This window comes from Bidens hawaiensis, unplaced genomic scaffold (genome assembly GCF_021521415.1).
Source record: "Bidens hawaiensis isolate Kalapana, Puna unplaced genomic scaffold, B.hawaiensis_p1.1 tig00006907_1, whole genome shotgun sequence".
NCBI lineage: Eukaryota > Viridiplantae > Streptophyta > Magnoliopsida > Asterales > Asteraceae > Bidens > Bidens hawaiensis.
Window position 1 is genome coordinate 38650 of NW_027491473.1, and position 23951 is coordinate 62600.

At 35.2% G+C, this 23951-nt stretch overlaps 3 protein-coding genes across 3 annotated transcripts; 2 read left to right on the top strand and 1 right to left on the bottom strand.

The window, feature by feature from the left end:
• The first annotated feature begins 14646 nt into the window (after positions 1 to 14646).
• LOC143633794 (AUGMIN subunit 1-like) lies at positions 14647 to 16523 on the top strand. Its single transcript, XM_077102037.1, has 4 exons — positions 14647 to 14770; positions 14902 to 15025; positions 15558 to 15695; positions 15888 to 16523. Exons 2-4 carry the CDS (start codon positions 14948 to 14950, stop codon positions 15996 to 15998), a joined length of 327 nt encoding a protein of 108 aa, XP_076958152.1. The 5' UTR covers positions 14647 to 14770; positions 14902 to 14947; the 3' UTR covers positions 15999 to 16523.
• Positions 16524 to 19468: 2945 nt separating this feature from the next.
• Positions 19469 to 21077, top strand: LOC143633795 (UPF0481 protein At3g47200-like). The gene has a single exon (XM_077102038.1). The coding sequence runs from the start codon at positions 19527 to 19529 to the stop codon at positions 21000 to 21002; it is 1476 nt and encodes a 491-aa protein (XP_076958153.1). The 5' UTR covers positions 19469 to 19526; the 3' UTR covers positions 21003 to 21077.
• Positions 21078 to 21574: 497 nt separating this feature from the next.
• LOC143633796 (mitochondrial fission 1 protein A-like) lies at positions 21575 to 23669 on the bottom strand. The gene is made up of 5 exons (XM_077102039.1): positions 23567 to 23669; positions 23316 to 23454; positions 23129 to 23250; positions 22031 to 22094; positions 21575 to 21937 (listed from the first exon to the last, which is right to left on the bottom strand). Exons 1-5 carry the CDS (start codon positions 23645 to 23647, stop codon positions 21852 to 21854), a joined length of 492 nt encoding a protein of 163 aa, XP_076958154.1. The 5' UTR covers positions 23648 to 23669; the 3' UTR covers positions 21575 to 21851.
• Between the last annotated feature and the right edge of the window lie 282 nt (positions 23670 to 23951).

Genomic DNA, 23951 nt, shown 5'->3' on the forward strand with positions numbered 1-23951 from the left:
TAAGTTATATTTATATATGTAAACTATTATAATTGTATTATAGTTAATTAAATATTATTTTAAATAAATCATATACTTATTTTAACTCATATTTGTTCATTTAAACTAATAATAAAGCTTTCACAATAATAATAACTGCGGAGACCAATCGTTCGATTAATAAACATCCTAAACCTTATTAAAATCTTAATTTATTAAATCATGTTATATCCTTATATATATTATTATTATGTAATAGGAATCCGCGATGATATATCCCGAAGGATATATCTTCCTCATCATCATCCTCATTTATATTTCCGTTCATCCGATCAGGTGAGTATCTCACTCCCCCTTTTAACTCATTTTTAACTGTTTTGGGAACTTATGCGTACTTAAAGTATTTATACATTATCTAGTATCCAAAACCGCAACTGTTAATCATTGTGTGTATATCAGTTTATGCCTAACTTGCTATTTGCTTACTTGCTTTATTTGAACCGCATTCGGAGAGGTCCAACATATTCTCAGTTTAGTATGATCATACGACCGTCGTAGTGGCCGGCGTCCGACGCATTGACATTGGTTTCACCGACACCTCATTTTTGGTAACCAATGCCCATTCACATGACAACGGTTTAGCCCTTTCTTTATGTTTGATTGTTTGTGTATGTGTTATGGTTTAATTGTTTATCTCACAAGAACAGTTTGCATCTTTCTTTATATATTATATATACTATTACTGTTGTGTCTTAAGCTGGTGTTTTACTAACTCAACATGTGTTGTTGAAAAAAATATATTTTATACGCATTTGCAGGTTATCAACTTGGTTGTTTAGCAAGATAAAGATCACGTAGAGATGCTTTTTAGGATACAAACTTAATTAATCATTGTTGTAATTTCGTTATACTTGATGTACTTAACTGTAATTGTTTTATTTGAAATTATTAAATAGATATTGAAACTTTTAATGTTGCATGATAGTAACCTTTGTGAGCTGTGACAATCAGTTCACGCCCCGACATTTCCGCCGTAGGTTGGGGTGTGACAGATTGGTATCAGAGCCACTCTTGTGCCGCTCGGGATGATGGGACATGCCTCATCGAGGACGATGAGTCCAAAGGGGGGTTGTTTGTAACACCCTTGGTAAACACAGCATTGTCCCACTCTTAGGCTATCCCACATCGGCCGTGGACAAGCGAGATCCTTGGTTTATAAGGAATGTCCTGCCTCTTAACATCACCAACGCGTTTTGGGCAACCAAAAACAAAGCCGTGAGTTCCCGGATGGGCAACCCATCGGGGACAAAGCGGACAATATTGGTGGTGCGAGAGGCCGGGGTGTTACATATGTAACGAGTTTTAATTTGAACTAAACAACGTTATCCACTCGTCTAACTAGGTTGCCTTCGTTGCTGATGAGGGGATATTTTAAGAAGAAAATAACAAAAAGAGAAAATTGAGGAAATAAAAAAGTAATAAGAACATATAACTGTGTTAGAGGTAGAGGTAATATGAGGTGTCTGGTTATCAATATCTACACGTTGATTATTCGTAATTATAAATATAACTGTGTTAGAGGTAATATGAGGTGTCTGGTTATCAATATCTACACGTTGATTATTCGTAATTATAAATAAAAACTGACAGTGGGTTATGATGTAATTTGGAACAAACTAACTTTTCACTGTGCATATTTTGTTTTATTTGATTATAAAAAATGAATATATTTACTGTTGATAATGTTTTATAAGCTCACGTGGTATTGAAATTTTTGATTTTTCTATAGAAATATATCTAATCAATCAACGATATGGGATAACTTATCTTCGATCTACTTAGGGATGGCAAAAATCCCCGAATCCGACGGGGAAACCCGAAAACCGGCTTATTTCGGGTCGGGTCGGGTTTTGTTTTTTCGGTTTCGGGTCGGGTTTCGGAGATTGTTTCGGGGATTGTTTCGGGTTCGGGTTTGGGTTCAGGTACCCCCGCCCCGATATAATATATAAATATAAATATAAATAATATATATATATATTAAAAACCAATAAACCCTAAAAAGACATCCAGTCCGCCCCCGTCCCCCCGATTCATATCTGCTTTTACTCTTCCGGCAATCCAGCAATCCAGACTCCGGCAATCCAGACTCCGACAATCCAGCCCCTCCCCTGCTGCTGTTACTCTTCCGCCACCATCACCATCCACTCAATCGCCGTCTGCACCACCGGACCACCCTCCTCCTCCTCCTCGTTTTGATCCCAGCCGAAGTATGTAATCTCACTCTTTAATCATTTGAAATTGAGTAATTGATACACCGTTCTCTATGTTTTCTCCCGTTTGTTTTGAGTCTCAATTAAACTATTCAGAGATCCAGATCTATAATTCGTTAAGATACAGATTGTTTTGAGTGAAAAAGAGGACATGTCTTAAATGGTTGATGCATTCAAAATCACACATCATGTTTTGACTACGAAGTGCCTAGATAGCAGAACATGTGATATTGTTTGTTTGGATATGTTGATGAGATTTAACAGATTTTTTCAAATTAGGCTAATATGTGACTATGTGTGTTTACAGTTTCTTGATCTTATCTGCATTAAACAAAATACTTTGATTTGATGTAATAATTTCTTAGATAATTTGTGGATATGATTGTATTATTTTATCGAGTTCACATATGTCATGCTTATTAATTTCTTAGATAATTTGTGGATATGATGTAATAATTTCTTAGATAATTTGACTGCATTTCTTGTGTCTATATGGGCTGCACTTAGACATGATTTTATGTTTATTTGACTCCTGAATTCTGAAATGTCATATTTCCTTTGGCACCTGTTAATAACACACCCTGCTTCAATATTCATACACCCTCTATACGACTCGTACAGCCTATACGAGTCGTATAGATATCCGTACACTGACAACTACCAGCTTTTTGAAAATATTATCAAAAAGGTGAAGGCGTATAGATATTACACAATGATTTAATTGGTTTATTTCAAACTTCTTCTTTGTAGGTTTTTACAACTATATGGCATCACAAGGTGATAAATTTGCTTCAGACACTTGTACTCCTACTCCCATTGCTTCAAACACTCCTACTTATTCTACTCCTCAAGGAAGCAGTGAAGGGGTACATGATTCTAATGAACCACCACCAACTAACTTTACTACCCACGATGAGTCTAACCTTGATGATACTTTTGAAGATGGTCAAAATGTCGGTGGTAAAAGGAAAAGATCTGCCGTGTGGAACCATTTTAAATTAATGAAAGTGAACGGTGAAGATAAGGCGGAATGTAACTATTGTAAGAAAAAGCTAGGAGGTTCAAGCAAAAACGGCACATCGCATTTACGAGATCATTTTGAACGTTGTCCAAGACGAACTGTTAAATATATACGACAAAGCATCTTGATTATGGAGCAAAAGAAAGTTGATGGTAGTTCATCATATCTCTCCAACTACACGTTTAATCCAGACAACTCAAGGAGAGATCTCGCGGAGATGATTATTGTGCACGAGTATCCTCTTACAACGGTGGACCATCATGGTTTTAGAAAGTTTGTTCAAGGTCTTCAACCTTTGTTTAAGGTTCCGAGTCGAAATACCATCAAGAGCGACATTTTAAAAATTTATGAATATGAAAGGGTGAAAACTAAGAAACTATTAGGGAGGATCACAAGTAGAGTGGCAATAACTACTGATATGTGGACAGCTAACCATCAAAGAAAAGGGTTTATGGCCGTCACTGCACACTTTATAGATGACTCTTGGAACTTGCAAAGCCGAATCATGAGGTAAAGCATATATATTGTACAAGTCTAATATAAAGTTAGTTTAAAACTTTAAATGTATTTTACACTTATATTGATGCATAAATTTTATATAGGTTTATTTATGTGCCTGCACCACATACAGCTGATGTTCTTGCAGATACGCTATATGATTGTCTATGTGATTGGAATATTGATAGAAAAGTGTCTACTCTTACCGTTGATAATTGTACCACAAATGATGCAATTATCAACAAGTTACTACAGAAGCTTCCATTGAGATCACTCATGAGGAAAGGAGAGTTGTTTCATATGCGTTGTTGCGCGCACATTCTCAATTTGATTGTTCAAGATGGTTTGTCTGTTATTGAGGATGGGATTGAAAGAATTAGAGATAGTGTTTTATTTTGGTCTGCATCAGGAAAAAGAGAGCAAAAATTTGAGGAAGCAGCCAATCAACTTGAAATGGAATACACAAAGAAACTGATCGTTGATTGCAAGACTCGCTGGAACTCTACTTATTTGATGCTTAGTGTTGCTATACCTTATAGACATGTTTTCACGCGATTAAAGCAAAGAGAGCCCAGGTATACTAGTTTGCCTACGGACCTTGATTGGGACTTAGCAACTGAGATATGTAACAAGCTACAACTATTCTATCGGGTAACTCTTTTGTTTTCTGGTAACAAGTATCCTACTGCTAATGTCTTTTTCCCTTTGATATGTGAGATTCGTTTTTCTATGCGGGAGTGGACTAAGTCTTCTATTGTTGACATTAGTCTAATGGCGTATAAAATGAGTATCAAGTTTGATAAATATTGGTCTGTAATTCATGGGATTATGGGGATGGCTGCGGTTTTAGATCCACGTTACAAGCTAAAATACGTAGAGTTGCTTATGCCTGCCTTATACGGTGAAGAAATGGCAAAGGAAGAGTTTAAATCTCTTGAGGATTTTGTCCGAGCTTTTTTTAAAGAATATGAATCTACCAACTCACGTGGTAAAAACTACTATGAAGGTATAATCATATTAATATTTAATGAGTATAAATATAAATTGCTAATATTTGATTTATCTTGATTCACATTAATTTATAGGTGGTGGTTCTAGTTCATCTTTATTCAGTTCGGGGTTGTCAGAGTGTTCTTCTGGTGGATTCCAAAAATTCCTATCTGACATTAAATCCAAAGCTAAGGTGAATGATGACTTGAATGATATGGCGGAGTTAGATAACTACTTGAAAGAAAATCTTTTGCCTGATGAAGTAGAACTGGATTTGTTGCTTTGGTGGAAGACAAATGGAGGTAAGTATCCGACACTTCAAAGGATGGCAAAAGATGTATTGGCAATTCCAGTTTCCACTGTTGCCTCTGAATCTGCGTTCAGTACAAGTGGAAGATTAATAAGTCCTCACCGAAGTCGACTTCACCCAAAAACTTTGGAGGCTTTAATGTGTGCTCAAAGTTGGTTGTTGAATGAGATTCGAGGTAACGCTATATTGAATATTACATTATTACTCATGTTATTTATCTTCATAATCATGAATATATGTTTATGTTATTACTATTAAATATAGAAACTTGTTCGAAAGAGACCGAGGCATATTGCCGCACCATTGAATATGAAATGGATGTGGAAGAGGTAATAATATTTATAAAATTTACTATTTTTGTAACATAGCTTTTATTCTTTTAACTTGGTTGATTTATTGATAAATATTCTTAATGTAGGTAGGTACTAAAGAAAGTGGCACGACGACTTTGGATGATTTGGTTTGATTTGGTATTTAGATTTGGTCGCAAGTTTGTAGTTTGTGTATTTGGCATGATTTTTCGGCCATGTAGACTTGGTTTTATTTCCTTTGTAACACATTGTTTCAGCTTTCATGTGTGTGATGCAGAAGTTTATTTCGATAAATGTTCAGTTATGTGATGAACCAATTTCGGGTCGGGTCGGATCGGTTTCGGGTTTTCGGGTTCGGGGACGGGGCGGGTACAAAAAACCAAACGGGGAATCCCCGAATTAAACCCGACGGGTAATGGGGCGGGTACGGGGATGGTTTTTGGTTTCGGGTTCGGGTTCGGGTTAAGCAAAACCCGCCCCAAACCCGCCCCGTTGCCATTCCTAGATCTACTCAAGCTCCGTAGGAATTATTCAAATTCAATTATAGGCAACAATTATTTCATTTAGAGTCCAAATTACAAAAATACCAGCAAAAAGATTGTGGTGTTTTACAAAAATGTCCTTTATAAGTGTTTTGAAATATATTAATTTTAATATTTTATAACAGAAATAATGATAAGTACTTGTTTTAGTCACTTTTTTCAGCCTAATCCTAAAGAAAAAAAGCACCTTGAGAAATCTAATAAAAACAAAGATGCCAACTTTGCAGGTCCTTCCTGAATCCTGATTAATAACCTAACAAAAAGTTTTTGACATTGTAATTTTCTTTTTAAATTTTTAATTACATGAGGAAAAGAGTCGTTTCGTATTTAACTTTGTAATTTCTTTTAGCTTTAGTTACAAGAGGTGAATGAGTCGTGTTGTCTCTTTCTTTTTTCTTTATCCAAGTCCGCTTATAGTTGTTCATTCAAAGCTAGTTGTTTTTTGTCTAGCATTTCTTGTTATTTTTGCATCAAATCTACCTGAATATTGTTCCTATTAAATAAAACAGAACAACGTAACTTCTTGTCTCAAAGTCGGGATCTTTACTCGGATTCAACTTCATCAAAAGGTGCTAAATTTCTCGACCTTGTTTAGAAGTTCGCTCGTCGCTCACGAGTTCCGCTTGAACATGTGCAATAACCTTAAAAATAAAAGCTAAACAACTAAATATATTTATAGAGCTAAATTTAATATTTTTTAATGGTCAAAATGTCAAAAAACCATCTGACAACAATTCTAAACGCGAAAAAAAATGTATCAGGAAGAAATAGGGGATACCCCCCACCCCCCTCTCATTTTGAGAAGAAAACATAACCCAAGATCGGGGGATGGTTTTCCCGACCAAGGCAGGCGTTTTCATGGTTTCCTCGTACCCCACTTTGTGTACGTCCTCTTAGAGTATGCGTAATGGGGCGACAATCCCCAACTTTGGGGCGAGAAAGCTGCCCCCTGGCGATAAGTGGGGCGATTGGGGGGGGGGCATGAACTTGTCGCTGAATTGTGTGATGAAGATGCTGACGTGTCGATCAACTATAGGTTGGGGGTGCTACAACACAACTACACTCTTAAAATGAAAATAGTCACTCAGCTGCCGTAACACGTGTCGAAAATCACCCTCATTTTATAACCGTCCACTACAAATAACTTGTTACAAAACACTGAAAAGAAGACTTCTTTGTTAAACAAAAGTGTCACCATTTCACTCATGCATGGCATATTATGTCATCGTGGATGTTATTTCAAGATAGAGCCTAATTTATTTTTTGAGACCTAATTTAAAAGCGGAGCTCAGACTTAAGTGTTCTTTTGTTTTTTTTAAAAAAATCTTTTAACTAACAACGTTTTAATTCAGAAGGCCAACGATAAACTAAAAGGCTTTCAGTTGACATGGTTAAAAGAACTCTTATATATGAAAGATTAAAAAATAAATTACAACAACATATAGTTTTAACCCTTTAAAAGTTATTAACCTAAAGCGACAACCTCGTATATTTAATGAGCTGATTATATATTTGAATCGATAGTACATGACATGTCACATCTTATTTGTCTATTTGATTATTTGATGATATGTGACAACATTCATATCACTTGTATCATATTATACCCTATAATTTAAGTGAAAATCACTTTGATTTGTCTCTCATACAAAAACCTAACACATCTTTTTTTTTTTATCTTCATCTTACTCATAAATACCTGTGTTATTATTTATCTTGTTTTCATACACTCACGTAGTTGAACTTTGATGTAGGAATAATATTAACTTATTAACTTTTTCATATATGAAGTTATTACAACCGTTTTTTTATATACAACTTAGAGTTGGTGTATATAAATGGTGAACGTGATATAGTGCATTTAAGGAGTTTTTTTTTTAAATCTTAAATGCAAGGAAGAAGATGATGAAGGGATGGGAATGCTTTAAGATAGGAATGAGCGTTTCGGTACTGGTACCGATTGGTACCGGCACCAAATTCGGTACTAATTTGGTACTGTCGGTACCAAGTTTTGAGTTTTCAGTATCGGTACGGTACCGGTGCGGTACTGGTATTTTCCGAATTTTACACGAAATACAGGTATTGTACCGGTACCAAATCGAACATTTCGGTACCGAATCAAATATTTTCGAATTTCAAGATCAGGATTTTTAAGATCGGTATCATCCCGAGCTCATCCCTAATCTTAGATGTTATGTCACTGTGATTTCCACACACTAAATATGAATGTCAGATGCGCATATTCTCATCCCATCCTTCATCTCTATCTCTATAATTACACTAAAAAACACTATATTTCTCTCTCCTGTTCAATTAAATAATATTTTTTTATACCTTTATCATTACAGTTTTCTCTCTCCCCTACTCACAACCAATCCAACAAATATTAAAAAATAAATAGGGGCAAACAATGTTCCCTAAATGTTTCCTCAAATTTACAAAAAATCATCACATTTCTCTCTCCACCCTATAATTTACACTCAGAATCATTTAAAACTCATCCCTATAATTTACCAATCCCCTCACATAATTATGGGGGATGGGATGGGAATGCTATTAAACAGGAAAGAGAAATGTAGTGTTTTGTAGTGTAATTATAGAGATGGGGATGGAGAACGGAATGTGAATGCTCTAAGAATACTTATTATTCATTTATTAATTAAACATCTAGTATCTTAAACAAACAATGACAATAAATTTATATGCCTTTTTAAAAATTTTGTAAGAATTTGAAAAGGTGTAGGTTTGCATGTCGATATCACTAGTCACTATTGTCGTGGACCCGAAGTAACATTTGGTTCAAAAGCAACCACAAGGTTCATCGTGGGTGATTGAAAAATACAATCACATTTGATTTCGACTTTATCGAGTCTAAACCACACTTGTCTAAAGACCACTAAATAGCAAATACACTCAATTTCTCAACGAGTGACGTTATATACTTGTTTAAATCCATTTAAAATTACTATATTTAACGTTTTAAATGACTCAATAATGTTTCGCATATGCTTTATCTGAGCTTAATAAATAGAACATAACCCATGAAACTTTATAAAGTCTTATGTATACAACTTCGTGAATTTATCATATACCAGGGCTGGCTCTGAAAGACGAAATTTTTTTTGGGTCAAAGGCGAACTTTTTTTAGGCCTTAAGTAAAAGAAACATTTTGTTGGGTTTAAACAATTTAATTATAAATGGGCTTATTTGATTATGATTTAAGTTGTGTAAAAAACTTTTGTATAAAAATAAGTTTAAAATTGTCTCAAACAAGACTAAAACCCACAACCTTTTGGTTAGATGTCATACCCTTTTCCCATTAGACCAAGCTAGTGGTTATGTAATTGTGTTGAAACATTGATTATACACATGTTTTTGATAAAAATACATATAATTTTTTTTTGAAAAAAAAAGTTTCGGGCCTAGCGGGTATTAGAGAATATTATAGAATATATTATTAGAGTTTTAGTAATATAGTGTTATTATAATTAGGAGATTGTATTTGATTAGGGTTCATTGTATTTATCTCAATTGTACTCCTATATATAGTTGATCAATAATAAATTACACCTGACGGGATTTTCATTATTCTACATGGTATCAAAGCCTTAAGGTTCTGACCTGTTTCATTCTTTTGTCTTTCTCTTCTTCTTTTTCTCGTCCTACCCCGGGGACGTTTGTACACATATATCGTTAACTACGGTTTATCCGCTACCGCTTTTTATCTGCTGCTATAGATTACAATTTACAGCCCCGCCATAGACTACGGTCTATCCCGGTCACCTTTTTCTATCTCAAACCCACACATGACACACCTATGAACAGACATAAAAGCCACCGCTTCATCACACACCACCAAGTACCCGGTTCGGTCTTTTGGTTCTAAGCGTAATACTGAATCATGTTTTAAACTGGAGACTCACTTTTGACTTTTTAAATATTTGATCTTTATTCTCAATTTTGTTTTTCATATATTTTTTTCCTTTTTTAGTTTAGAGTATTACGGAATAAACAATTGAAAATTTTTATTTATATTTTATTTAGTTTTAGTTTTTCTTTGAAAAAAAAAGTTTTTTTTTTATTTTCTTTTTTAGTTTTATTCTTCAGAATATATAATTTTTTTGTTGCCGTCAAGTCGTTTCGGCCGACTTAATCATAGCTCCTGTCATCGCAGTCGAAGCTCCTGCCATCATGCTTAGCCGCCTAATCACGGTCATGCCACAAGTGATCTTCTTAGATCCTATAACCGATCGAGTTCCTGCTCTATGTGACAGCCGATCGTGTATCTACACAAGCTTTGCGCTCCAGTCTGAGCGTCCGATTTCCTACCGCTCTGACTGTGGGGGAATATTAGAGAATATATTATTAGAGTTTTAGTAATATAGTGTTACCATAGTTAGGAGATTGTATTTGATTAGGTTTCCTTGTATTTATCTTAATTGTACTCCTATATATAGTTGATCAATAATAAATTACACCTGACGGGGTTTTATTATTCTACAGCGGGGTGTCGGGCCTATGGCCGTCGACTACCCTGCCATGCCTCAAAGACGGCCCTGTCATATACTTGGTTACAACTTATACATATATACAAAACTAATACGATTATGTATTTTCTAAACCAAAGAATACGAGGTATTAATAGATGGCACGTTATAAAGGGTTTATCCATGTTCTGGTTTGTATGACAATATGCATCTTGTGGATTTCGTGATTTACGTATGACAATAGCTTAGATATTGTGAATTCCGTGATTAAAGTATGACAACAAGCTTAGATATTGTGGATTTAATAATTATAGTATGACAACGAGCTTAGTTATTGTCATAAAGGCTGAAGATGATATTCATTTAATGAGCATTACGGCTAAAGATGATATTCATTTGATATAAAGGCTGAAAAGAGAAATTGGTAAAAAAATAGTGATACAGAACTTGAAATAGTACTTCTACGATTGCATCCGTCCAACTCTTCCCAATTTGTTTTCAACCTATGTATCAATGTATGTACTGCTTTTCCTGTTTCCTCCAAGCCCAACTTCGGCCCACAAGCCCAAGCAGTAAAAGTTTACTTGGAAGTTTTGAATCCACATCTTTATCACGCTGAAAGACCCTTTTTATTTTGAACTACTAAATTTTAACACTTTATAAGCTAGCATTTGTTACCCCTTGTTATATTCTTTAATCACCTTATCACTCCATCAAAATAGAAATGATCACTGATGCTGAAGACCTCGAATACCAAATTCTCACATATATATATTTTTTATTTTTTAAATTCATAGTAGACATATACTAATGCATAAAATCAATGTTTTTAAAAACCAGTATCTAACTCATATCGGATTCGGCTAAATATGATACAACTAGCTGAACTAGGACCAGTGGCGGATCTAGAGCACAAACTTAGGGGTAGCGCAATTTTTTTAGCGTACTTAAAAAAAACCACGATAATAAACAAAGATAAACGTGTACCTAACAAATTTCTCCTTATTCGCATTTGAAAGCTTGAAATCGAAGAATTACATCGTCTTCTGTTACTTTATCATTAGACTCTGTGTTGTAGTCGAAGACAATCAACGAATTCATTCTATCACATTGCATCACATCCGCTGACTGGACCAGACCCTTCACCCCAACCCACTTGTGCCCCTATTCGCTTGACTTGTGGTAAGTTAGTCGTTAGTGTTAGTACCCCGTATCCATTCACTCCACTAGCCAGCTCAACTTGCCTGTTAGCGCCTCCCATAATTGGACCATGTTGTGGTGTTTGTGATCTATGTGGCAGCGAGATAGAGCTGCCCCCTGTCCCCGTTTGAAATGGCCACAACGCACCATCTTAGCAATACTTGAACTTTGACCAATATCGTTATTTTCTTTGAATTTTCTTTTAAACAAATTCTAATAAAAACTTGTTTAGAATGTAGTTTCATCTTCTAACTTTCAAGTCTCCTAATTTTAAAAAGAAACAAAATATAAATCATAATCAAATAAATAGTAACTATAAAATTATAAGCAAAACCCTATGCTACTTCCTAAACTCCCAATTCACCCAATTCTCTCTTTTAAGTTTCAAGTTCTCGATATATACAAAATTGATTATTTAAACAATTAATTGATATCCATACAATTACAATCTTGAAGCAGGTGGCTCGAAACTTTGATACTGAGATTAACTAGAACCAATTGTTTGGAATCGTTCATTGGAAGCTATATTATTTGTATCAAATTGACTATTAAAACAATTAAATCATTAATTGTGTGCTACCCATCCCAATACCACTACAACCATAAAACACTTAATTCATTTATATTTTATTGTATGTTACCTCTCCCAATACACTACAACTGTAAACAACTAGTTCATTAATTATGTGCTCTGGATTGTATAAAATCACAAGTTCAAGTGTCACACGACACAACTCAATTCTAACCTCACCTTACCTTTGTTCTTAAGCGGCAACAGAGTATATGCAACTCAATTTGAATAGTAGGATACGTCCAATGCTCAATGTGTAGCAAGAAGTCTTACCTATAGAGCGACACGTTTACATGATACCTTTTGTATGAATTACATGCACACTAATATGCAACTCTATTTGAATAGTAGGATGTATGCATTGGGTATGCTTCTTGTATTTCGTTTTCGTGTCTTCATGAATTAGATTTTGGACAGACATAATATGTTGAGTCAGGTACGACTTCTTGCTACGCATTGAGCATTGGACGTTGTGTCACGTACTATAGCCATATATTTACTTGATGCGTGCAGAGCATGTGAATCGGGACTGCTGTGGTTAACATATTATATATGTTATAGTTAGATTGCTGCATGCAGCTGATGTATAATGATGGTTAAAAGTCTTATGATTGATGTCTAATACTATGGCAGTTGTTGTAGGGGTACTGAGCAGCCCGTTAATGGTTATTGCGCTCTGTACCGACAGTGTTGTAGGAGCAGCAGCCATATTTCTCAACCTGTGGTGTAAGCTTCTAGTATAAACTGAATGAAATGAAATGAATGTTTAAATACATAAATTGAATGCATAACTACATGAAATGAATGTATAAACATATAAAATTGAGATATTAGTACATGAAATGGAGATGTAAATACATGAAAATGATAGTATTAAACTATTAATACATATAATACGTGAAATAGAGGGAAAAAATCTTGTACTATTTCTCAAGCCAAAACCCAAGCTGCCACCATAATCGCCAATGATTTCCGACTCAAAGCCGCAGAATATCGATCCCAAGGTTGTCGCTTTATTTGTCTTTCAAATGTTTCGTTTGCCCTGTATTATTAGGATGGTAGAGAATTACAATTTATGTTTATTGGTTTGTTTAATTTGTGGAAAATGTGAAAATGTTATATTATTTACACCATAGTCACCTAGATCGCGGTATGGGATTGAGGAACAGGAATGCGATTCTCTTGTTTCTGTGTGTGTGTGGGGCGTATTAGGTACGTAAGGGGTAGGTTCATTTCGTTACGAGCAGGTACGATCTACCATAGAGTCTGGTTCGACGTTCCGAACTCAAAACATAATTGACCAAATTCCAAAATTCAAATTACTATAACATAGTAATCAAATGCGCTAGGCACCCTCGAGGTGTACAAAAGCGAGGGTCTAAAGGAAACATATAATATGTATATGAAAAATAATGTTATTCTTCAAATAAAATAAACATAGTTATCATATAACTTTTAATATCATCTAATTAGTACCAAAAGTTTTAAAATAGTCAAGATTCCAATGTAATTACAAAACTTGAATAACAAAATGTATCAGTATAATGCCTTTGACATCTCCTAGATCTAAGTTTCAGTAGCACTCGTATTTCTTTTGCTCGGCTTTTATTTTCACATGTTCTCGTCGTAGACATTGCCGAAGCGCTCACCTAGGAACTAGGAGCGTATTTATTGAGCATCGTTTGAAAAATGGGCCTAGGCGCAAGAAGCAAGGGCTTTTAATAACTATGCTTATAATAAAATTTGTTTTTGCATTGCTGTAAATTGATCAACCTGTCTTTGGAAACCAGGAGGCAAATTGGTAGGTCGGTTGTAAATCGATTCGTGTATTGAATACCTACAAATTGTTTAGGATTGGATTGATTTGAATTTCATTTGAATCGACAAACCAGTTAATTGAATTTGTATTCCCTACAATTGAATTTGCGATTTCTTGGCGGTTTGGAACCAAACGATCCAATACGCAGTACGCGGCCTTCCTAGCGATTTATGTGTCTATGAATTACACTCATAATAGTAAGGCTATATCAGTTACGCCACTTTATAACACAAGTTTGAAGAATAACTTCATGACCTTTTGAAAGTATATAATTATGGTAGTATAGGAATGTTTGATGACTCTTTTTGTTAAAGTACTTAACTGGTATGGTATGTTTGCACTTTAGAAAGAGAAAGTAACGAGCACGTTACATACAAATATACAAAAATAATACAAGATTAAAACACTGGTGGTATGGTGTTATAGCTGCGAGGATCAGAGAGATATTAGAGAATGTGGGGCTAGCACAAGAAGGCTTGCCAGCAAATGTGGTTGCATCATCACAGGTTCTCGCCAGTGTGGCACATTTGATGAACATTAGGGACACCGAGCTGAGCAGGTGAGTAATATTTAATATCTGCTTGTTGTAATGTTGTTTATTTATCTTACGCTTATTTATAGATTCATCATTTATGTAGTTTTCTTGTGGCAATGGGGGATGTTTCACTAAGAAAGACTGAAGTAGAGGATAAGAGGGCTAAAGTGCAGAAGGAGTCTAAAATTCTTCTGGATTATACCCGGAAGGCGATAGCAAATTGACTTATTTGAAAAGGTAAATCTGCTTGTTTGACTGATGGAAGTAATTAGGGTGTGGACAAAGAACACAAGAATGCAAGATTAGAAACATAAGGCTGTAATATACTCATTTAATTTTTAACTAATTTATAATTTTTTTTTTGGTAGAACACTTGCACAACTTGAAGATGATGTGGCTCCTTGTGAGACTCAAATGGATGGTTGGAAAACAAATTTGGCAATTTTAGTTTCAAAAGAGAGACAATACCTTCAACAATATTCCAACTATAAGGTAAGTTTTCAATTATTCTGTTTTGCATGAAAAACTTTTAAGAATTGATATAATTTTTCTTAGTTTCCATCGCATGTATGAGTCATGTACATGGTTACAGTTTAATGTCTTGGTGTTGAATCACTTAATAATGTTATTGACACTAGTTTTTAGTTTTATGTTATATCATATATGTCACTAATATACTAACAAACCTTATAGTTATCATCTTGGTTTTGAAAATAACTTAAATACTTAATTTACAAAGATGTCACTCATTAAGTTTAAAAGAACTCACTTAAGTAAAACCACAATGATATCAACTCTACCTAATTTAATAATAGGCATCAATGTAGCAATTAGCATCAGTATAACCATTTGTCTTTGTTAAAGATGTGAGATACATTACATTAGTGGATGTGTGTGGTTTGAATGTTTGATACAGTTTTCCCAGGGTATCTCTTCTACACATATTTGCACACATCTATATCTAGTTATCTACACACGTCAGTGATCAATTAATTATAGGCTAATACAGAGTTCTTTTCAACAGTCGAAGCTTAATCGAGTGGGCTACACTCCCGAGATCAGTCATGGAATGCTGGTGGAAATGGCTGAGCATAAAAAAGATTTAGAGAAGAAAACAAAGCCGATTCTTGATACTTTGAGAAGCTATCAAGACTTGCCACCTGTAAGTTGTACCCTCGTACTTAATTTGATTCTTGAAAATTGCCATATTTTGCTTTACACGTGGTTGATAAAAATGATTGGTTATCAGTTAAATGTTTTTAGTGCCCCTTACAATAAGGGCACAATGTGAAAAACACATGTTTTTGGCTCAAAATACAAAGATTAGTTTTAAGGCGAATGCGGTTGGTTGCAGGATAAAGCATTGGCTGCACTTGCGATTGAGGACAAGAAAAGGCAATATAATGCTGCTGAGAAGGAACTTGAAGATATATTGCAATCAGCTCTTGCTACCTCAGAAGATTGAATATGTATTTCAGTTTATTCATGTATAGCAAATGAGACCTCTTGTCATGTTGTTACTGGATGCTCAGTTTGTTATAGAATTTGTTTTCAAGATTGGGTTTTGGTATACAAAGGTACATTCACTTGTCTGCATGAAAGTGGAAAAATATAACATGATCCGCTAATTAAATCGGCCGGTACAGCGGTCCCAATTGAAATTCATATTGATCCGATTGTTATGGAGTATGAATTCCCGATCAATTTTTTGGCGTGCTGGATCGAACTTATTGAGCGCATGTTGAAATTCGGTTTAGACCTACGAATATTTTGGCCTCGCGCGAATATATTGATTGTATACGAATTCCAGTTAAGACACATCCATTAAATAAACAACCTACGTATCTATATATCTCTACTCTTCTTCAATTTACAGCCAAAAATTTCATCTTCAATTTCAGTTCTTCATGTTTCTGTTTTCTGTATTATTTTGGATTTTGTAAGTTTGTAATTTGGATTTTATGTTTTGGTAATTTGGATTTTGGAATTTGATAATTTCTGTTTTGAAATGGATGCACCGACCCCGACTCTATGGTACATTGTATCGGTCCTTCACGAAATGAACTTACCCCCATCATACCGAATACACCCTTCTTATAATGAATCGCGTACCCGGTTTGTGTTCCCATACCGGAGCAAACTGCGATTTAGTAACTTATGGGTGTGAAATTCTAATGCGAGCGGAACATAGTGCATGTTAGAAAACAAAATATGAAGTCTGAAATGCAAATGAATAGTAAAAAAATTGTAAATAAATGAAAAAGTGCATAAAAGTTGAACAATTGGTCTAACAATTGATCTGATTTATTGGTTTAACCGATATAAATAGCTAGTTAATTTAAATGAAAATGGTTTAAAGGTACTCAATTGAACTGGTTGTATTATAAATATCTCACGAGCGGATTGGTTACAACACTTCCCCTTGTATATTGATCTATTGAAATGTTTTCTGAACTAAATATTTGCACCCTATAAAGTTTAAACTCTAACATCCTATTCCAAACCTTAATCACATTACAACCCCACCAAATTGAAAAATATGTTGAAAACTTGAAATGTTGAATACAAGTAAAACTTTTTTTTTTGACTGATTTTATTATACCTTTTTAAGTATGACTGGGGTCAACTTGTGATCATGATTACTAGTCAATTGCTTTTCTTTTTCTAATGATCTTTTTCAGCTTTTGACTTACTATTCATTTATCCTTAAGTCATTATTAATACAAAACAAGTCATCATTCCAATAGTAAAGTATCAGCGTGTTGCCACGTAATATATTATAAAATTTTGACTGAGAGAAAAGTGGTACCAAAAGTTAACTTTTTTTTTTTAATTTATTCTAAAGAAAGATAATACTTTTTATTTTTCATTATTAACAAAACATTTATCTTGGATAGTTGGTTTTGAGGGCAGTGAGTGTTTTTGACCGGTTTTAGCGAGTAATTTTACTGCTTTACAAATGTCACTACACTCCATTTTTCGGTATTTAATATTTTTTATTTCCTCGCAAAATAAGATTGTGTTGAAGTGGTAATATGGGATGAAGATATGAGATATCCACTCGTAGTCACAAGTACATAAAGAGTTGCTTGCTGGATATTATATTCATAGTTTAAGATAATTAAGTGAAATGATAAATTGGAATAAAGCAACATATAAAGCAAAATAAAGAATTAAAATGAATCGATTCCAAATTAACTAGTTTCAACTTATTCTCTGAATTAGTGCATATATACAATCACCACACCTTTGCTGCTATTTATATATATATACTCACCAATCATAAGCTTTCTTCACATAATCACATCACTTCATTTCAAGCAAGCCATACATGTCTGAAAGGCACACACACACTCTCTCTCTCCTATGTATATGTATATGTATATGTATATGTATATACACACTAGCACATACGTTTATTGGCTAAAGAATATATGTAAGAGTTTTTACATGGTGCCCGGCTGTCCCCTAGTCGAGATGACCATAATTAACAAGTGATCATGTACAGTGGTGGATCCAGGAATTTTTTTTGGGTGGTGCATTACTTTTATATGTTTCAATTTCACCGAGTCGGGTATATAAAATTCCGGGTCGGTTTGAGGTTCGGGTTGGTTTGATGGTTCGGGAAAAGTTAATTACATAATAAAAATACGATAAAATAATAAAAGAGACTATGTCATTAGAAATTAAAACCAATAATCTAACAAACTAAAACTAAATTTAACAAATAGCTTAACAATTAAGTAGTTAACACTTAACAATTATGAACAATTAACATTTAACAATGAATTATTACCTTCAAAGTGGGAGGATTCGAGACTCCGAGTAAGAGTAGGCAGTGGCAGGAGGACGGGGATCAAAGACGGGCTGAGTGGCTGATAGAGTGATAGACTGATAGGGACGGCGTTGCGGTTGGTCAGGGGTTGTGCGGGGCAGGCGGGCAGCGGGAGTGGCTGAGGGAGGCTGCTGGCGCCGGCGGACGGTGGTCAGTGGCTGAACTCTGAAGTGTAAACTAGTCTGCTGACACTGCTGTTGCCTGTTTGCGAAGAGAGGCGCTGCTTTGCTTATGTTTGTTATAAAAAACCCTAACATCAGTTAGGGTAACTTAGTAAGAAAAAAAAAAAAAACTATAAAAACAGGAATAGAACCTGCGACCTCCGGGTTCACAAACTACAAGCCGGGCAAGCACTTTATATGTTTTTAAGATGGTTCCTGTATAATTTATAGGGTGGTTCCTTTATTATTTTCTATATATAAATACACTATAATTTCGAAACTCTATGTACTTTAAGACGATATTAATATGCGGTGGTGATCGGTTGAGTCTGGCATAGTGGTGGACCGGCGGTTATTGGTCGTCGCGCGTCAATGGTTGAGCCTTTGAGTCTTGGGCAGAATGACAATATCATGTGAACAGAACAAAACTGTAGATTGTGGAAATCAGGATATTATGCTAATATTATAGTAGCTACAGTGCAAAGTAGTTAATAGTGGGCTTAGAACTGAGATTTTAAGTGGTCACCTAAAGTAATGTCAGTAGGTAAGCTTACCCCACTCTCCACTCTACCTAAAAAATATGCATAGCTAACTCACAACAAACTTGCTGATATTTTCCGAACTTAATTCACAATTCGGTGAATATGGAGTGACAGAAATTATAACAAGTTAGAGTTGGTTAAGTCACTTTAGTTTTTTTGTTTAGATTATATCAAGTTGGTTATATCTATCAATTAGTTACAATTCGAGTTGTAGTCTAATGTGTCTAGATTAGTCTATACATACTGAACAATGATATGAGTTGTAATCAGGTTTTTGAGTAAGTTTTCGTTATATTAACGTTTGATATCAAATTCACTACTTGATAAATAATAAAATTATACTTGTATTTGAAATGAAATTATCTTTGCTTCATTTTAATGTGTATGAATATCTACTTGGTTGTTAATGATTATAATTACTTTAGTCACTCGATGCTTAATCATATTTGGACAGCATGAAGACATACTCAAACTCAATGGAGAAGGAGATGGCCGAAACGGAGGATGTAGTGGTTGACATCACCAATAATGGCAACAATAATGTTAGCGTGATCAGTGAGTGGGCTGACTGCGTTAGAGGCAGGGGGGCCAGCCAAGACCACAAGCGCCAACGACACATCCAAAAAGTGCCACAATTACTCTTAGAAGGCGAGAAAGGCCTTAAAAACAGCCTTTGTTACAAGCCAGCAGTGGTTTCACTTGGCCCATACCACTATAAACAAACCCGTCTAGCTCAAGCAGAGGAGTACAAACGCATAACACTAGAAGAGTATCTTTCAAATACTGGCAAAAGCACTAAGTTCTTATACAACAAGGTGTTTGAGGTCGTACACGATGCAAGAAAGTGTTATATTGATGGTTCTACCGACGCTTATGACGATGAGGAGTTAAGTCAAATGATGTTGCGCGATGGTTGCTTTATTTTGTTCTTTATTGAATGCATATCGTGTGAAAACATTAAGGTAATGTTTAATGAGCACTTGGGCGCGTTAGAACTTGCAAACGTCGCTCGTGACATATTCTTGCTCGAGAACCAGATCCCGTTTGTGGTACTTGAAGTTTTGTTAAATGTGAAGTTCCCAGATGATAAAGGTGAAAATATTCTTAACGGGTTCTTTAACTACTTAAACTATGGTGAGGTGGTTATTCGGGACGAAAAGGTGTTTGGAAACAACAAACCGCTTCATCTTCTCGAGCTTTACCGATCTTATTTCATCTCACTTTCGGCTTGTCTTGCTCTCCGTTCATCGAAAAATTCGAGCATGGGGCGAAGACGATATAATAAAGAGGACGCGGTTGAAGATTATAATTATGTAAAACGAAACCGATCGTTTGCTTCAGTAACCGAGCTAAAAGCGAAAGGGATTTTCTTGAAATGTACACACGACGAGTCGAAGAATGAAGGTATTAAGTTCCACTCTCATTATTGTTACGGTCAGCTTGCGCTCGTGCGTAGAGCGGTGTCATCAAACACGAAAGCTATATACTTGAACATGATTTCATACGAGATGTGTGCGCATAACCCGAACGACTTTAGAGTATCGACTTACCTTCGCGTAATGAAATCGTTAATAATTCATTGTGATGATGTGAAGGAGATGAGAAATAATGGTGTGTTGATTCATAGTCTGGGTCGCGATAAAGACGTGGTGAAGATGTATGACGAGATTGAGGTCCCGGCGGTTAATCTTTACATGTTTCATCAGCTCCGACGAGAGCTCGAGAAGCACTGTAAAAGCAGGTATAAGACATGGGTGGCGGAGTTGATTAACGTGTACTTTTGTAGCCCGTGGAAGACGGTGGCTTTGTTGGTGGCTGCTGCTATTTTGTTATCTAGTTTTCTGCAGACTTACTTCACGATCGAGCCAGTTCCAGATCACTCCAATGAGGTTCTTGTGAAGCTTCTTAAACAATACATTAATAAACCTTAAGTGTGCTTAATTTAATTTGAAGTATGGTTTAATCATATACATTGAATTATAAACTACCAACATTGGAATTGTTTTTGTTTTTATAAAAGTGTAACACGTTATGTATGAGATATATTAGTTTTTATAAGATATACTTGTTTCTATAAGGGTAGACGGAGTACCCTTCGGGGCCGGCAACAGGAACACCACCCTGAGTGCCTTGGGGCCGAAGAATAATAAAACCCGACCGGGGTAACCCTTCTGATCAACCAGCTCGTCTCAACTTGATCATGACCGTTCAATATTTAAATTTATTTAAAAAAAAAAGGGTGAAAGATGAACATTTCTGTTTTTGAAAGATGAGGGTGAAATGATGTGACGATGATGTGGAGGAGACGGTGAATGATGGGTTGGGGTGGGATGCATAAGATACATGTCTAGAAGTGTAGAACCACCCACATAATCATACAGTGTCATTATTGTGATCAGGTGAAACATCATCTGTAATTACTTTAGGTGCTAGACAAGCATACAAAAATTCATGAGGTGTCAATATTGTTACCATGTGCAATCATTTTAGGTGTTGAATAATCATAAAAGATGGTGGGTCAAAACATATACCCCATATATACTTTTCAATGTTTCATATATAGCATGAACAAACTTCTATTTATTTATTAAAATATAAATATCAACACAAAAAAACCATTTTATTTTTTCTAAACATATCCTGTGAAATGATAGTATAAATAAAAAATGACAAGTAATAAGAATAGTAGCAAAGGGTTTATAGAAGATGATTACCAGCAAAGTACAATATTTTTAGAACAGGTGATGTTATTATTAATGTAAGTCATGACCGGGGATTAATTAATGCCTCCGGAGAAATGCTGCAGCAATCCCGCCAGCTATAAGTCCAACAGCAGTAGCACTAATGCCCATTCCAATCACACCATCTGCAAGAATGATGATAAAAGTATGTTTATTGTGAACAAATGTTGACCTACCGACACATGAATAATAATATCCATAAGAAACAAAAAGTGGACCTTTGGTGACGCGGTCTTCTATCACCTGCTTAAGTGTTAAAGCTTGCCTCCAATCAGGCGCAATCTATAACCACACAATCAAATCAGTCGTACAATCACCTTCCATATAAGTGCCATCTGGCATACTTCAAGATTTAAGAGAAAGCCTAATAATGCACATTTGATTTATATCAATGTGCAACTTTAGCATATATTAATCCAACTAATCGTATTTGACGCACCTTTGAACCTTAAAAGAGTATCATCAAATAAGCATTACAATGGCTGACAATAATCATGGATAGCTCTTATTTCACACTCGACAACAATTAGACAATCAACATCACCATAGGTCATTCTTCCTACTTATTATGTGTTGAGTACAATAAGAGCTGAAGATTGCCAAATCTCACAACTTACGTTTATCAGTGCTTCTAAATAAAGAACTGAGATATTGCAAAAGTACTCAAACCCCTTATGACGTGAACACAGAACTGATAACTATAAAAGACTGAAGCATGAAAGAACTTAAGGATCAGCAGTCCACGTATATTTGTTGTTACTTACCAGTTGGTCTTTAGTATCAGTCATTTACTTTGTACATCAACGGTTTGTAATCGTCTACGGTTGTGTCTCATACAGCTAAAGATGTCACCATCACCGACACTTAGATGCTATCTGTCTCTATCAAAATAACGTCAGCTGAGGCCACTCTCTCTCACACAGCACTTAGTCCCTATTGTCATTGTAATTGGATAACGGTCTATAATAGTTCATCATCTTGTTTATTAAAGTGTGTGAGAAAAGAGTATTCTCTAGTCGAGGGGGGTGCTGCTACTTATTGTACGGATTCAGTTTGATAATGTTAATCTGAGCTGACTGTTTGCATTCAATTCGTTGTGTTCTTACAGATTTACTTTCGCTGCCTATTCTGTTAAACTGTTTATCAAATCAATTGTGATTCAGAACATCAGATACCGGCAGTATGAGAACAGACATGAAATGCACAATTATCTACAGATATTTATTTACAATATATAATAAAACTAGATTGATTATCAGAAAGAAACATATTCATAACGAATAATTCACAAAATTGAAAAAAAAGTGGAAAAAAACCTCTAAACATTGATCAAGAAGCATCCTACTCCTCGAAAAGTCACCATTTCGATAGTATCCGACAGCCAGTAGATATATCTTCTCCCTCTTTTGCAACGGGCTGTTGGTATTGTCAATCGAAGCTGCAGAGAGACGTTTAATTACTTTCAACAATCTCAAACTACACGCAACAGTCTAACAAAATTACCTTCAAGCATTGCGATACCGCGGTTGACATCTTCGGGTTGCCTAGAATGAACCAAGGCCCAAGACAACCGCATGATGCTCTCGGCCTTCGCCTCATCAGACGCATCACTTGCCGCCTCGGTAACCTCTTTCTCACAACCCTAACAAATAAATTAATATTATGGATCTTTACTATGTGAACATCATCGTTCCTATAATTTGATATGAATCATAATGTTTAAATTTTAGAAATATAAAATGAGAATAATGTACCGCAATGATATCACGAGAGCACCATGGGAGCTGATCTCCGCCGGAGAAGAAGGAACTCACCGATTCCAAAATCTGGTTCATCTTTGCAACACACCCCGAATTACCAACACACACAGACCTATAAACAACAATATAAGTCGTAATTCTTTTTATTATATATCACTACATTATTATTATTTTTGTTTTTGTTTTTTTTGAAAGGCCGGGTTAATTAAAAACCAAGTTTGACGAGTAATCTAAACAAAAGAAGTAAACAAAACAAAATACAACTCAACCGAACTACTAATTAAAGTGGAAAATTAACGAAGTTAATCCGACATCATTTATCCTAGTCTAGTTTTGTGCTTCTACTTCTTTGCTCCACCCATCAAAATGAGTTCGCCTT